Raw genomic sequence first — 15,364 nt, 5'->3', positions numbered from 1 at the left:
ACTAGCCATGATGGCTATGCTCTGCCTCCACAGAGGCAGGAATGCTTCTGAATACCAGTTGATGGGAACCACAGGAGGGGAGAGTGCTCTTGTGGTCGGGTCCTGCTAGCAGGCTCCCCATAGGTATGTGGGTGGCCACTGTGAGAACAGGATGCTGAAGTAGGTGGACCAATAGCCTAATCCAGTTAGGGCTCTTATTATGTTCTTACTGTAGGTGTCAACAATTGACAAGCCACTCTCCCTTTTTAGGGTTAAACTGGAAATTACACTGGGCAACCCTTCCCAAAAAGCCTTGCTTGAGCAGTATTGAGAGTTTGAAAATCCAGTAAAAAATATGCTGGGCATTTATTGTGACTTGCCAGATTCTTGACTGGTTCTGCAGCCCCAAGGAAATGTCCTTCCTAAATTTACCCTAAATTTCCGCGCAAGGCCAAGTATGATGAGTTTGGTACAGCATGGCAGACTGGCGATGGAGACAATACACAGGCTCCTGCCATGATAAACTTGTCAGTACTCTTCACCTCACTCATACCTCCCTGGCTGTTATCAACAGTGACAGCACCAAGACAGAAATCTATAAACAAAGCCTGGGGTTGAGTTGCCCCTGGACTTAATCCAAGGAGGAGCTGAAATCTTGCTTAGTGCCGTGCCAAAAATTTCTCCTGCCATTTCTCCTGACCATTCTTCATCACTTAGGAGAACAGGAAATGGCACTTCAAAAATAAATCAAAGGGGAGAAAAAAATTGGGTGAAATTCTCATGGGTGGAGTACCGTACAGGGGCTTCGTCCTGCTTACCTTACTTTTCAAGCAGCCGGGGGGTATTTGTGAGTGTCTGTTCTTTCATTCTATAGACCATCTCATCAGGGTTCTGCACTCTGCAGCCTTCCTGGGTGCCTTCAGTGATAACCCAGGGGAAGAAGCTCCTTCCATGGGGCTTTTTCAGATCAGGAAGTGCAGGCAGCTAGGGAGGCTGCAGAGAGCTTGAGAAACATTCAGTGGAAAGAAACACAAATGCATGCACACGCCACTCATCCACATTGTAATGATGAGCTGAACCCTGCACCCGCTGAAATTCTAAAGAAATTCTCAGGTGTCCCAAGATTGAGGTGGAAAAAATGTAAGCCTTTTTCACAGGAGGAAAAAAAAAAAACTTTCAGTAAATCAGTGGGTCAGTTTCTGTGCAGCACTGTGGAAAAGCAGCACTTAAAGATGCCGCCTGGAATGGAAGCAACTGTAAGACTTTTTGGTACAGAATGTAACCCCCCCACCCGCCAAAATGGGTGGAAGCATTTATTCATTTATTTATTTATAAAATTGTTAAGTGAGGGGTGGTTCCCTACAGCCCTGCAGATGTAGTTTCTGGACCCCTGCTCCCATCAACTCGGCCCATGGATGATTGGAGTTGGAGTCCAGCCACATCTGGAGAGCCACAGGATTCCCATCCCTGTATTTGCCCCCCACTCAAATGACCCACCGAAATGGCATTCCCCCTCCCCACCAGGGAAGAAGGACACCAGGGAAAATCTACACCAGGAACAAGGGAAGGGAGGAAGAAAGGTTGACATCATGATCTGCTGCCCCTGGAGGACCTCGCCACCTGAGGTGGTTGCCTCACCTTGCCTCATAGGTGCGTTGGCCCAGTCCAATTGGCACCTGCTTGGTCACTGTGAAAATAGGGTGCTTGACAAGATGTACCTTTGGCCTGAACCTGTGGGCTCATTGTATGATATTATGTTTCCCATTGCTCTCTTCTAGCAGATCCTCTCCACTGACATGCATTTCATCCCCATGGCCAGGGTTGGGGTGAACACACCCTGCAATTTCCCCCTTATCTTGCTATAAGTTGGTCTTTACATTTTTCTAGTTTGTTCCACCCCAGCCCTCCCCAATCATTCGGCGTTTTCAAATTAGTTTTGCTGCATTTTATCTCCTTGCAGATAAGTCTAAAAATGAGCACTCTTCTTAACTCCCATACATCGTTACAGTCTGAGAACACTCTGTATTGGGTTCTCTTTTGATGGTAGCATCTTTTATCTCCAGAGTGCCTTATAACATGCAGCAGTTGGGAGAGGCAGAGGCTTGTGGGAGGCGAAGGGTTCAGTGACCTGCATATAGTAGTTTAGGGCGGGGGGTGGGGAGGGGGACATGAGGAGTTTGATCTTTGCAAATTCCAGTCTGGATTGACTCAATCTGCACCTCTAGGATGAATGTGCAGACCATAATGTGCAGCTATTCTTCTGCATTTGTAACAAATCAATCTTATAGTGTGGCAGCTCCTAAACTCTGGAACTCCCTGCCCATTGTATTCTTTTCAGCACCTTCTAAAAACCTTTCTATTTAGATAAGCTTTCCTTGAAGCAGGTGGCGCTGTGGGTTAAACCACTGAGTCTAGGACTTGCCGATCAGAAGGTCGGCGGTTCGAATCCCTGCAATGGGGTGAGTTCGGTCCCTGCTCCTGCCAACCTAGCAGTTCGAAAGCACGTCAAAGTGCAAGTAGATAAATAGGTACCGCTCCAACAGGAAGGTAAGAGGCGTTTACGTGCGCTGCTCTGGTTCGCCAGAAGCGGCTTAGTCATGCTGGCCACATGACCCGGAAGCTGTACGCCGGCTCCCTCGGCCAATAAAGCGAGATGAGCGCCGCAACCCTAAGGTCAGCCAAAACTGGACCTAATGGTTAGGGGTCCCTTTACCTTTACCTTTACCTTTACCTTTACATATAAAGCTGACATGTATTCTAATCTGCAATTTTATCATAGTGCAGGGCTGTCCAACTTTTTTTTTTGGTGCGGGGGGCGGGGGCGGGGGGAAGATCCCACGATCAACTGGTAGATCACGATCGACCTGTTTTACAGCCCTGTTATAGTGTATATTTTAAACTGTTGATATTCTTGACTGCCCAATCAGGCTAGAGCAGGGTTTCCCAAACTTGGGCCTCCAGTTCTTTTTGGACTACAACTCCCATCACCCCTAGCGAGCAGGACCAATGGTCAAGGAGGATGGGAACTGTAGTTCAAAAACAGCTGGAGACCCAGCCACAGCTGGGATGCAGCACAAAGCACAGGAACAAAGGGAGGGATGATGATTCCCAGGGAAGAGCCAGAACCACTCACAGTTTTGTGGTGTGCTTCCCCATGGTTCATTAACACCAAATGCTCACCTAACACAAAAGCTTTGCCTTCACCCACACTTAACTGTGATGGCCCAGTGCTTAAGGGTTGGGGATCCCATTGGTATTATTTGCAGGAGTATTTCCCAGACCCACCTGGAGATGCTAGGGGTTGAACCTGGAACTTTTTGCATGCAAAACAATTCTTCCATCATGGTGCTATGGCTCTTCTGCCTTCCACTGTTCACTCACACTAGTAACTGCAGAGGCAGATTGCCTGGCTACTCTCAATCTGCCCCCCTTTCTTCCACTGCAAGCAAAAGGAGAATTAATTGGGGTGGGGAAAGCAATTTTATTTTTTGGACTACAACCCCCATTGGCCCCAGCCAGCTGGAGGACCCCAGGGTGGTGGATTCACAATCTCATCCTTTGTTCCTTTGTATTGTGCTGTATCCCAGATCTAAGGAGCTGTTAGAAATCTTGCAAAATTCTACATGGGACACAGTTTCATGCTGAACTCAGCATGAAAATCATGCAGTATTTGTGTACACCTATGTTTTCCCTTGTAACTAGCTATGGCGAATCCTGCCTGCATGAAACCATCAATATGCGGCCTCATACCTGCTTAATTTCTAAGCAAAAGTGTGTTTCTGCAGAGGGATTTTGTGAAGTTTGATGGGCCCCTGGGTTTGGCTGTATCAAGATAAAATATTGTTTTCCTTTATTACCACATCTTTGTGCTTGTCCAGTCTTGTTAGATAATCTCATTTTCATTTGGCACAGAGAACAATGAAGAGCTTCCTCCTTGCTTATGTCCGTAGTTTGCACACACTGAATGTGCAAGAAGCATTTTTCAATCTGTTTGCTTGTTCCCTGTCCAACATGCTGGTTTTGGAGGTGCTTCAGAGGCCTTTGTTGTTCGGAGCGGTTGGCTCGGCAGCCAGATCGCTATAGGTTTTGTCCCTTTCTCTAGCTCTAAGGCTTTTTGATTATAAAGCATCTCATATGATTATGCATTTTGAACAGCACTGTCAAGCTGCTAAATAATTTGCAGCAGAGTAGTCATCTGGCTCCTAACCAAACAATTTGAAAAACAAATGCAACAAATAATTTGAAATACAAATGCAGCAAATACAAATTTCATTATACAGTCACAGACCTGGTTTTTTAAAAAACTCACATCTGCATGGCACCCAAGCTTTGCATGGTGAGTTTCCGCCTCCCCCCCCCCCAGTGGAAATAGACACATGGCACAAATATTTAGGTTAATTCCCTAAACAGGGCTGTCTTCAGATGTCTTCTAAAAGTCTGGTAGTTGTTGTTCTCTTTGACATCTGGTGGGAGGGTGTTCCACAGGGTGGGTGCCACTACTGAGAAGGTCCTCCTGTGCCTGGTTCCCTGTAACTTGGCCTCTCATAGTGAGGGAACCACCAGAAGGCCCTCGGCGCTGGACCTCAGTCCGGGTAGATAGATGGGGGTGGAGACGCTCCTTCAGATATACTGGACCCAGGCCATTTAGGGCTTTAAAGGTCAGCACCAACACTGTAGAGCCACTGTCAATTGTTATAATAGACAATACTGGATTAATGGTCTGACTTGATATAATGCAGTTTCCCATATTCCCATGTAAGTTGCTTGGGTCTTAGCTTATTCATGCAGAACAAGTGGCGGAATTTTCTGAGCTGTGTAACTTCATATTTCTGCTGATGACGTGTGCATGCGTAACCTGGAGCATGGATTATATATATATATATATATATATATATATATATATATATATATATGTATATTTAATATACAATACCTTGGTTCTCAAACAGAATGCATTCTAGGAGTGCGTTTGACTCCCGGAACTGTTTGAAAACCAAAGCACAGCTTCTGATTAGCCTCAGGAGTGTCCTGTAGCCAATCGGAAGCCATGAAAGCCACACTGGACGTTTGGCTTCTGAAAAATGTTCGAAAACCGGAACACTCACTTCTGGGTTTTGATCGTTCGGGAGCTGATTTGTTCAGGAGCCAAGGTGTTCAGCTTCCAAGGTACCATTGTATAGGTTTCTATTTCCAGCATTTCCTGTGAGTCACATGATCAATTTCAATGATGTGGCCTGATGACGTCAACAAGGTGCTAGCAAAGACATGCCCAACTAGGTGTTCCCTCGACCCTGAGTCCAGATAATTGGTCAGTTGTGTGCTTTGGTCAGGGTTTTACTCCCACTGAGGGTGTAGGTCTGTAGTCGGGGGGTGCTGTAACTAGAGAAGATTATCTCATAGACCCAACCAATCACTTGAGTTCTGCAGAATGGAGCCTTCTGTAGCTGCATATCATCTCATTAGAAGGCCCATTCCATACCATGTGACTGGGAACTTACCCTTTAAAATGCTCTCCCTTACATATCAGACTGACACCACCTCTATTCTCTTTGCAATGTCTATTGAAACCCTCCCCTTCCCCACAAGCCTTTACAGCGGTGAATCTTATCTCAATCTATATCGGCACTGGATCTGAAATTGCCTTTAGTTCTCAATCGCTTTGGGATGTTTCAGGGGAAGGAATTCATAAGAGGAATGCGTCGGGGGGGGAGAACCCACATTAAAATATCATTTGTATATGGCAAAGTGGCGCATCCTGGTGAAAATTACTGCAAACTTTTCACTCAGATGTGCTGTTTAAGTACACACAAGAAGGCATTTAAGTGGAGAAGCTCTGAAAAATATGGTCCTTTGTGCCTGCAGTCTGAACTGCCTTCTGCCGCAGCCATCTAGGAGCCCATTCTCCATAATGTGCAAGTTAAATAGCAACTTATCTCATAAGAAATTGAAAAAGCTAACAGCGATGGTTAAGATTTCCTTTTGCATTCAGTATTACGCACACCAGAGAACTGGCAACTCCTCCCCCTAACAAGCAAATGTGCCTTTGCTTTGCATCCCCATCAATAAAATGAATGCTCTCAGTGATTAAACCAGTTAAAGTTCTATCAGTTAAAGTTCTACTTGACTAATTTACCTCTTAGAAGCTCTGCAAGCCTCCTTTTTTTTTTACACTGAAGTTCTAGAGATGGAAGAGAATTTTGCTTGGTTGGCATCTTTCGGTGAACTGACCAGATCGCCACCTCTTCAACTAATACTGTAAATGGACCAGAGCATGAATTCTCCAGATTTTGTAATCCTCAGCTCAAAAGCATACCAAGATATGGAAAACATATGGCATATTTCAGAGTAAAATATGCTTAGAAATATGCACATTATGCACATTGAGATAAGATATACATGAAATGGAATTTTCTGATAAAATATGTATATAAGTATAAAACTTCATACATAGTTGTTTTTTTAAAAAACAACAACAACCCACAGATTAATGCAGACACAGGATAGAATGGATTTATGAATGGAATTATGGTCCAGAAATAGACTGATCCATCCTAACAACGTTATTTTTACATAGTTTCCCCAGGAAGGTGGTATCTATCTATCATTTATCATCTATCTATCATCTATCTATCTATCTATCTATCTATCTATCTATCTATCTATCTATCTATCTATCTCTCTCTATCTATCTATCTATCTATCTATCTATCTATCTATCATCTATCTATCATCTATCTATCTATCTATCTATCTATCTATCATCTCTATCTATCTATCTATCTATCTATCATCTATCTATCTATCATCTATCTATCTATCATCTATCTATCTATCATCATCTCTATCTCTATCTATCTATCTATTATCTATCTATCTATCTATCATCTATCTATCTATCTATCTATCATCTATCTATCTATCTACTATCATCTCTATCATCTATCTATCTATCTATCATCTATCTATCTATCTATCTATCTATCTATCTATCTATCTATCTATCTATCATCTATCTATCTATCTATCATCTAATCCAGGCTTCCTCAATCTCGGCCCTCCAGATGTTTCTGGCCTACAACTCCCATGATCCCTAGCTAGCAGGACCAGTAGTTAGGGATGATGGGAATTGTAGTCTCAAAACATCTGGAGGGCTGAAGTTGAGGAAGCCTGATCTAATCTATCATCTATCTTCTTTCCCTCCATCCCTCTCTTTGAGGCAGATTTAAAAGAGTTTGGTGGAGTGAAACTTGGCTCTTTGTCACAGGGATTCATCAGAATCTCCTTGGCGAAGGTCTGGGTTTTTGGAATGGAGCTTTGTCTGTGTATTTCCCATCTTTTCTTGAGACAATTATCAGGTTTTCCACTGGGCATAATGTCAAGAGTTCTGCTGCAGCATTTGCTCACAGCTTCAGAGCCTTTTCACTTTCTCTGTAGTTCTCTCTCTCTCTCTCTCTCTCTCTCTCTCTCTCTCTCTCTCTCTCATGCAGTTTTACTGTTGGTTATTGCCCCCCACTTCTATCCAGATCCTCGCTTCTCTCTCCTTCTTCATCTCATTATCTCCCTCTGATGCTGGAGGAAAGAACATTGCTTTGCCTTATGATGATACCAGGTGACCATGTTCACAAAAACCACCCATCTCCTGCTCTCAATTTCTCAGTATGTAGCAGTGAATTTGTCAACTTGCCATATCTATGACACAGTGTCCCCCTCTCGCTTTACTGCTCTACTGCATCACTCCTGTTGCACGGTCAGGAGCATCCCAGACCTCACATCACTTACTGGAAAGTAAGATAGAAAGCTTAGTTACAGAGGATGTTCTCAGGTCCAGCCGAAGTGAGGGGACCATTTCTTCTCATCTGTTTCAGGCGCCTGGGCAGGGAACATTTAATCTAGCCTACTTGCTTCTGGCCAGATAGGTTTAAATGTTCCCACTGGGCTATAGCTTGCAAGCTGCATGCTTAATAATTTTTAAAAATCATATCATCATCATCATCATCATCATCATCATCATCATCTCTCAACTGGAGATTCAAACCCACCACCTGCCATCTGAAGAGGGGTAGGCAAACCTGGAGACTTCAGGTTAGCCATGGAAGTCTGGCAATCCAACAAGGCTGTAACATACATGAAATGCAGGGTCTAAGTAAGGACTGGTCTTTCCCATGTTAGTGTTGCTAGAATGTCAGATCCAGAACCTGGAGACCAAGGATTGGAGCCTTGGAACCCAAGCAAGGGTGCAGAATTTTTTCACTGCCAGTCAGTGTAGACAAAACTGAGCTAGATGGACCATGCTCACATGTTCCTAGGATGAACTCAGCCTCAACCCATTGATGGGACTTTTTTTTAATGGGCAGGATACACCTGCTCTTCTGAGACTGACCTTGCATCTCAGGCACTAGAGGTCCACAGCCCCTCTGCGGTCTCCATTCAGGTGGCAGAGAACATAAGAAGATTCTGGTTGTTGGATGAGGCCAATGGGCCATCCAACCCAGCACTCTGTTCCCACAGTGGCCAACCAGACTCACCTGTGAGTATGCTTGCATCTACCATCTCTTTGAGAATTTCACTGGCCATACCTATGATTATCACAATCATAATCCTTGTGTGATTGTGGTGGGGGAGAGAAGGGAGAATGGGAAGAGTCATCCCTCCTTATATCCTGGGAAGCGAGATAGCTCAGTGGCAGAGCATCTACTTTCCAAGCAGAAGATCCCAGGTTCAACCTCCAGCATCTCTCATCAGGGAGAAACCCTTGCCTGGAACCCTGGAGAGCCACCTCCAGTAAGTGTCATCAGCTACATGGACCAAGGGTCTGACTTTCTGGAAGCTTCTTAGCGTGAAGGGTTGAAGCTCTGTGGCAAAGCATCTGCTTTGCACGCAGAAGGTCCCAGGTGCCATCCTCAAGATGTCTAAGGAGGCCTCGGAAAGACTCCTGTGAAACCCTGGAGGGCCACTGTCAGGCAGAGTAGACAGTACTGCTGGTGGGGTCACTGGCCAGAGGGTGAAAGGCAGCTTCCTAATATGAATTAGCCTTTCTGCAGGATGTATGGTTTTCACCAGAGGGAGACACTTCCAGTCTGTGCAGACAATGCCGAGCTTGATGGACCGTGGGTCTGATTCGGCACAGGGCAGATGTTCCCCATCTTCCTTGTTAAAACCCAGTTGTCATTTATGCATCACTTCTGATTTGTGCACAGATATACAGGTGCACACAGAAGGAGATGTAGCAAAGAAATACTGCCGTGTTCCTGGCACAGCCTGCTCATTCCCATTCCATCAGGTGGCATTCTGATACACAAAACTGGCCGGTGTCTCACTGGCCACCACTCGGTTACCACCTGGCCATTATAATTTTTTCTCCTTCTTCTTCCTGTTCTGCGGCTCTGATCACTGCCCTAGTTTTCAATCAGTGCACTGAAGCATCAGCCCAGCTGGCTTTTACATGGTGATTTGTTGCTTGTTTGCAAAGCTTTTTCTGGACTCCAATTGATTCATTTTGCGGGGAGGGGGGTGGGATTGCATTGTAAACAAGGAAGAAGGCCAGCCTTGGAACAGCGGGTGCTAGTGGGCTTCTCTGCCCTGCAATCTCGCCTCTGCTTGGCTGCCGAGCTGAATACGCGATAAATGGCAGCTGAATGGCAATAAAATATTTATTTCCAACTGCAGCTTGATAATTGGCTTGGTGAGAAAGCTAATGCGATTTATCGGAGGCTTTGTTTATATAGTGATTTCGGTGAAACAACGCAGCGGGCATGTGGGGCTTTGAAGATGCCAGTATGTGGCATGCTGTGGACACATAGAACTTCCTAGAAGCAGGGAAACAGAGCAGCAACATTATGCTCCAGAAACTTGTCTTTTCAGCTGCTTTGCTAGCTGCCCCAACAATGGCATTTCGGCACTTTTCCGCATGACGTCTGACCTGGAAGTACCAGTCCTCCATCTTTGAAGTTCAATGGGGGAATAGATGTTATGTATACGGTGGAGCTGTTTGGTTAAATGGTTAGCATGCTAGGCTAGGAACTTACTTACTGACTGACTTACTTACAGGATGCAGATGGATTGTGGCTAATGCTATGTGAACCCAGCTTAAAAAGCACAGTGACAGGAGCGCACAGGAGCTGCCATAACTTGTAACTGTGTGAACACCTCTTCTGTGAGATGTGCTTTGCAGGGGGAGTTTGGCTGCCTTGATCCTGATGGGCCACCCATCAGCTTTCAGTACCATTAATAATATTTTACAATATTAATAATAGTTATTATGCTAATGTGTTTATTACATTTACTTGAGACATTTTTATCCCAAAGATAACAGAAATAAAATAAAAAGAAACATTAAAACCCAAATATAAGAACTGTAATAGAACAAAAAGGTAAAAATCAAGATATACAAGATACATATTGTCAAGTGGCAGAGGATCCAACCTCCTATGGTAGGTTGCCAGGAAGGGATAAGACAAGGAAAAGTCCTTACCAACTGCTTTTTATTCAATATTCACAGAGATAGGCTTGGAAATGCATCCTCTTGAAATAATGTCGTTGCCCCGAGTGAGTCTCCAGCCCCTCCCTCTCTCCCTTCATGCGTCACCGCTACGGGTGCTGAGAAGTTCCCTCTGCCTCTGAGTTCTTTGCTCTCCTACTTTCAATGCCTGGGAGAGGGGGAATGCTCGCCCTCTGTGGCCAGTGTGGCCAGTGTGGTATAGTGGTTAAGAGCGATGGACTCGTAATCTGATGAACCGGGTTCGCTTCCCCACTCCTCCACATGCAGCTGCTGGGTGACCTTGGGCCAGTCACACTTCTTTGAAGTCTCTCAGCCCCACTCACCTCACAGAGTGTTTGTTATGGGGGAGGAAGGGAAAGGAGAATGTTAGCCGCTTTGAGACTCCTTCGGGTAGTGACAAAGCGGGATATCAAATCCAAACCCTTCTTCTTCTTCTTCTCTGGTGCTTATTCTTCCTCCTCTCCCATTATTTCCCAGCTTTCCCCACCATCTGCCATGAGCTGTTATCTCCCTCAAACCCCTGTTGTAATTCTGAACTGTCTTCTTCTCCTTCTCTGGAAGGGTCAGGCTGGGGAGGTGGTCTTCACCACTCCTCCTCTGCCCAGTCCCTGACACATATATCTAGTTATATATGTATATCTATGTTTGCAGTGCTGATGTGCAACTGGTTTAGAAAACCAGTGATAAGTTCCCGGCTAGAATCCCAGAATGTACTTCCTGGAAATATTTTGTGGTCAGTCATGGCTTAGGCACCAGGAAGTTCACTGAAATCCAGAGCCAGCTTCTCCCAGCACTGAGAGATTGGGGGAAGGGGCACGGCTCAGGGGCAGAGCATCTGTTTTGCATGCAGAAGGTCTTAGGTTGAACCCCTGGCATTTCGTTATAGGGCTAGGAGAGATTCCTGCACAGAATCCTAGAGAACAATGGCTGGCCTATGTATCTGGCACCGAGCCAGATGGACCCAGTGGTCTGACTTGGTCACAGGGAGCTTCCTAGACAGCAAAAGAGAGCGAGATCTGGAGGAGTCGTGTCAAGAAAAGCATTCCACCTAATTCCTCACGACGCACTGGCTAGTTGTTTGTACTGACTGGTCACTACAGATCAGTGTAACGCTAATGCAAGGCTAGAAGGCTAATTGTAGAACTGAGCCAAACGCAAAGGATAAGGCCTTGCAAGCTGGTGCAAGATGATGGAAGTGTGATGGTTTTTCCACAGAGCTCTTCTGCTCAGTTTGCAGTAGCTGGGGGAACCGCAGGAGAGATTATGAAGCCAAAGGTTACAGAAATTATGGAAGAAAATGATATTTCCCTTCTTTTTCTTTTCTTTCCCTAGGGCAGCAGTTGAAGCTCTGGCAGCTTTGTTGAAATCAAGTAAGCTTTTCCACCTCCTCGCTGAATTCCACCCCTCCCCTCCCCTTTCCTGCACTGTCTATGTAGGTAGAAATGTTCCTGTTTCCCCAAAGATATATCCTCTTTCCTCCTTCATCCTAATCAGTACTGCTTGTCTGAAACTGCAAACAGGGCACAGAGGACTAATACAGCGAAAAGAGAGGAGGCTGCATGTGATATTTAGGTCATGTCCTACCTTATTTACTGTGCCTTGAAATGCATAACTTACAAAAGCAGTAAGAGGGGAAAATGCCCCCCGGGGTGCCGTTTCTAAAATGGCAAGATTAATATCTTAACTGCTCTGATGTTTGTGAAGCTGCCTTCTCCTGAGACATGCCATTGTTATCCCAGTGATGTCTACTCTGACTGGCAGTGACCATAGGGGAGGGCCCTTGGCTTGGGGTTAGAGCCTTGCATGCAGAGGGTCCCAGATTCGATTTCTGGCATCTCCAGGAAGGACTGGGGAAGACCCTTGCCTGAGAGACCCCGTTGAGCTGCTGTGTGGCAGGACCCAGGGCAGCAGCAGGAGGAAGGGACAGAGCAGTCCGAGAGGGAGGGAGGGATGCTGGATGTAGCAGAGGAGGAAGAGTGTTCAGGGAAGGGATGGGCCAGTAGGCTGCCTGCCACCCCCACCCCCTGTCTCCTGAAAGGGCTTGAAGAGGGAAGTGCAGTGATTGCTTCCTTGTAGGCAGAGCCTCAGGTTACATGTGTGTGCCCCCCCCCCGTCAGATACACAAGCTGGGTGTATGTGTGTGGTGCCCCTGTTGCTGCAACTGCTTTTCAGGGCACAAATTTGGGGACAGCTACCTAGGGTCTAGAGGTGTCTGTGTCTGTGTATCTGGAGCACTGCGAGAGCTGCTGTGTGTGTTTCTTGGTCAATAAAGACTTAACTATCAGACGTGGGCTGGGTGGGGGGGGGCAGCACCTTAAGAGAGTTCAAGGATGCATTGCAGCGGGTGAGAGGAAGTGAGAGGGATTTGAGGACCTGGCAATGAAGACTGGTCCATTAGGTGAAGCCTTGCACTACCCAGCCAACATCAATCAGCCTCCCTGCCTGCTCCGCCCTGTTTTCTTGCTTACAGCTAGTCCATAGGATGTCTCTGGTTGCAAGCTTCCTCCAGCTTAGTCTGTGTGTTGCCTTTGTAGAACTCAGCAGGGAGGAGACTAGGAACAAAACTAGAATTAGTTGGCTCTAACTGCAATTGGATCTTGCTCCATCTACCATATGGGTTCCTTGCCTTACGTCCCACCAGTTCCAATGGTACTTGGGTGTGTTAATCTGGATTGGTGCATTTTCTGATATATGTATATATATTTTTTGGGGGATACTTCTGTTCGTTTCTGATCCAATCTGAAATGGCCAAGGGGGTGCGAGGGGTAGGGGAACTTGAACATTATGACCGCATGCTAACGGTTTTGGTAGCACTGATGTGCGACAGTTTGTATCTACCCTTTAGAGTATCTGTCAGATGGAAAGGCCTCTTATATGAGCCCACACACACTCAGGATGAATGTTCGTGAAGAGAATGCTATACCCTATTATGCCTCTTCCCCATCTAAAAACACTTAGCCTTTTATTACCAGAATTTAATAAAGCTTTGATTAAGAAAGAGTGCTCTACCATTGCAGACAATCTTCCCGACTATAAATCACAATGCAAGTATTGTCCTTTTTCTCTCTCTCACCCATGATCTCCTTCTCTTCCTCGTTGCCCCTGTCTCCTTCTCTCTCCCTCTCTCCTTGTTTTTTATGAGCATTAGGAATGAATCATTGGTGAAAAATTGGATCCAGAGAAAGCTGTACTTAAATGAGGCAGTTCATGTTCTCCGTTTGCAAATAATACTCTAGCATTAACCTGGGCACTTAAAGGTCAAATTATTGCAACGAGGAAACACCTTCTGGCTCAGACATTAAATCTTAATAAGGGAGATGATCAGGCTGCTCCAGAGCGGAAACGTATGGAAGGAAAGGGAAGAGTTTCTGTTTGCTATCCTTTTTTCCTGGGCATCTCCAGGACCTTCATATCACTGAAGCTTAGTTAGAGCTGAGACAACAGTACAAAGGTTTTCCCCCCAATGGTGTTGCTGAGAATTATCACCTTTCCCCAGTCATATTTTTGTAACTTTTTTTTTGGGGGGGGGGAAGTTCCCCTATTCTTTTACGTTGCCCTCCCCCTCAGTGTTATCAACATGAAGCCACACCACAGTGGCCTATCCAAGCAGGGACCATTCATGGTGTGATCCCTGACTGTTTGGGATCGCTTGTGTAGTTAATCTAGCAAGGACGAGGAAGCAGAAGGCAGGCATTGGTTAACTCCAGTTTATTCATGTAAGCAAGCCAAGCCACCCTCTGCATGGGTTGGTTTGATGAGGGAGTCAATTAGACTTAGATGTAGGTTCTCAATTTATCTTTCACTTTGGCCACTGTGGGTGCTATTCCACACCCTTCAGTATTTCACTGGTTAAAATAAAGATGCCCCTGTGCTTGTAGCCCTTTAGTCTTATGCACCAAGGGTCAGTATCTGAGCCACTCCCTATTTCCCACTGTTATACATTGTTGGAGGATTGTTTTTCTTCAATAAACCTGCTGTATAATGCTCTCATTTACTCTGCAGTGTATACTCTGCTTGTCTTATACTCATTTAAAAGCAGGAAGGGTGTTCTGGTTAAAGATGCACTTAAATTGTCCTCTAACAGGGTTGTGAGATTCTCGCTATGGGCTCCCCTGAAAAGCAAAGCCTGAGCACAGTACACCAGTGTTTGGTCAGTGTTTTGTAATGGCCAAAGATGGTGAAGGAATGGGTCTTGATGGGAGGACATTGTTAGAAGATGCTTTCTGGAGGACACTGGAGATTGGGGAAGGGAGCAATCCTGAAACCTGTTTTCTGTTTATAGAGGGTGTGTGTGTGTGTGTGTGTGTGTGTGTGTGTGTGTGTGTGTGTAAACAAAGATAACAGATTTGAGTAGCAGTATTGGCTGCATTCAAACATCACACCTAGCCACTTCCTTCTCTCTCCTCCTCTGATGTGGCCACAAGGAAGAGATCAAAAGCTTTTGCTTTCTTTTTTGATTATGTACAGTTTAGTTTTATGTCCTAGTCCCAAACTTGCTTCCTCTGCCTATTGATAGGGCTGGCCCTGAAACACTGCTTCAGGTGGCTCACTCTGCTTAAATGGTAGGGCCTCCAAACATACAGCTGAGGTCATCAGGAAGAATGAGCTGTTCTGTATGTTTGGACGGGCTTCCAGAAGACCTCCAAACATACAGAACAGCTGATTCTTCCTGATGACCTCAGCTGAGCCTGAAATCTCTGTGGTGTCCCTGCTGATATTGGCATGACTACAGCTACACCTGGCACAGAGTGGAAGAAGTGGTATCTATTACGTCGGCATAGCACTGTGTGGTGTGTATTGTAGTAACACCGGCAGTAGAGATGCAGCATTAACACAACAACACCTGGTCAGACATATGCTACAGGAGTCACTGTACATGGGAGAAAA

General features: G+C 45.5%; 1 protein-coding gene across 2 annotated transcripts in view; it reads left to right on the top strand.

The window, feature by feature from the left end:
- Window positions 1-15,364, top strand: part of AGBL1 (AGBL carboxypeptidase 1) — a 413,198-nt gene that overhangs the window by 51,368 nt on the left and 346,466 nt on the right. For both annotated transcript variants that reach the window (XM_081171065.1, XM_081171064.1), the window contains exon 6: window positions 11,810-11,847. In XM_081171065.1, the coding sequence (XP_081027191.1) occupies window positions 11,810-11,847 (38 nt within the window). The remainder of the gene's footprint in view (window positions 1-11,809; window positions 11,848-15,364) is intronic.

This window comes from Podarcis bocagei (genome assembly GCF_964188305.1).
Source record: "Podarcis bocagei genome assembly, chromosome: 14".
Lineage (NCBI taxonomy): Eukaryota > Metazoa > Chordata > Lepidosauria > Squamata > Lacertidae > Podarcis > Podarcis bocagei.
Note: the sequence above shows the minus strand (reverse complement) of the source record. Positions and strands in the feature narration are given on the sequence as shown.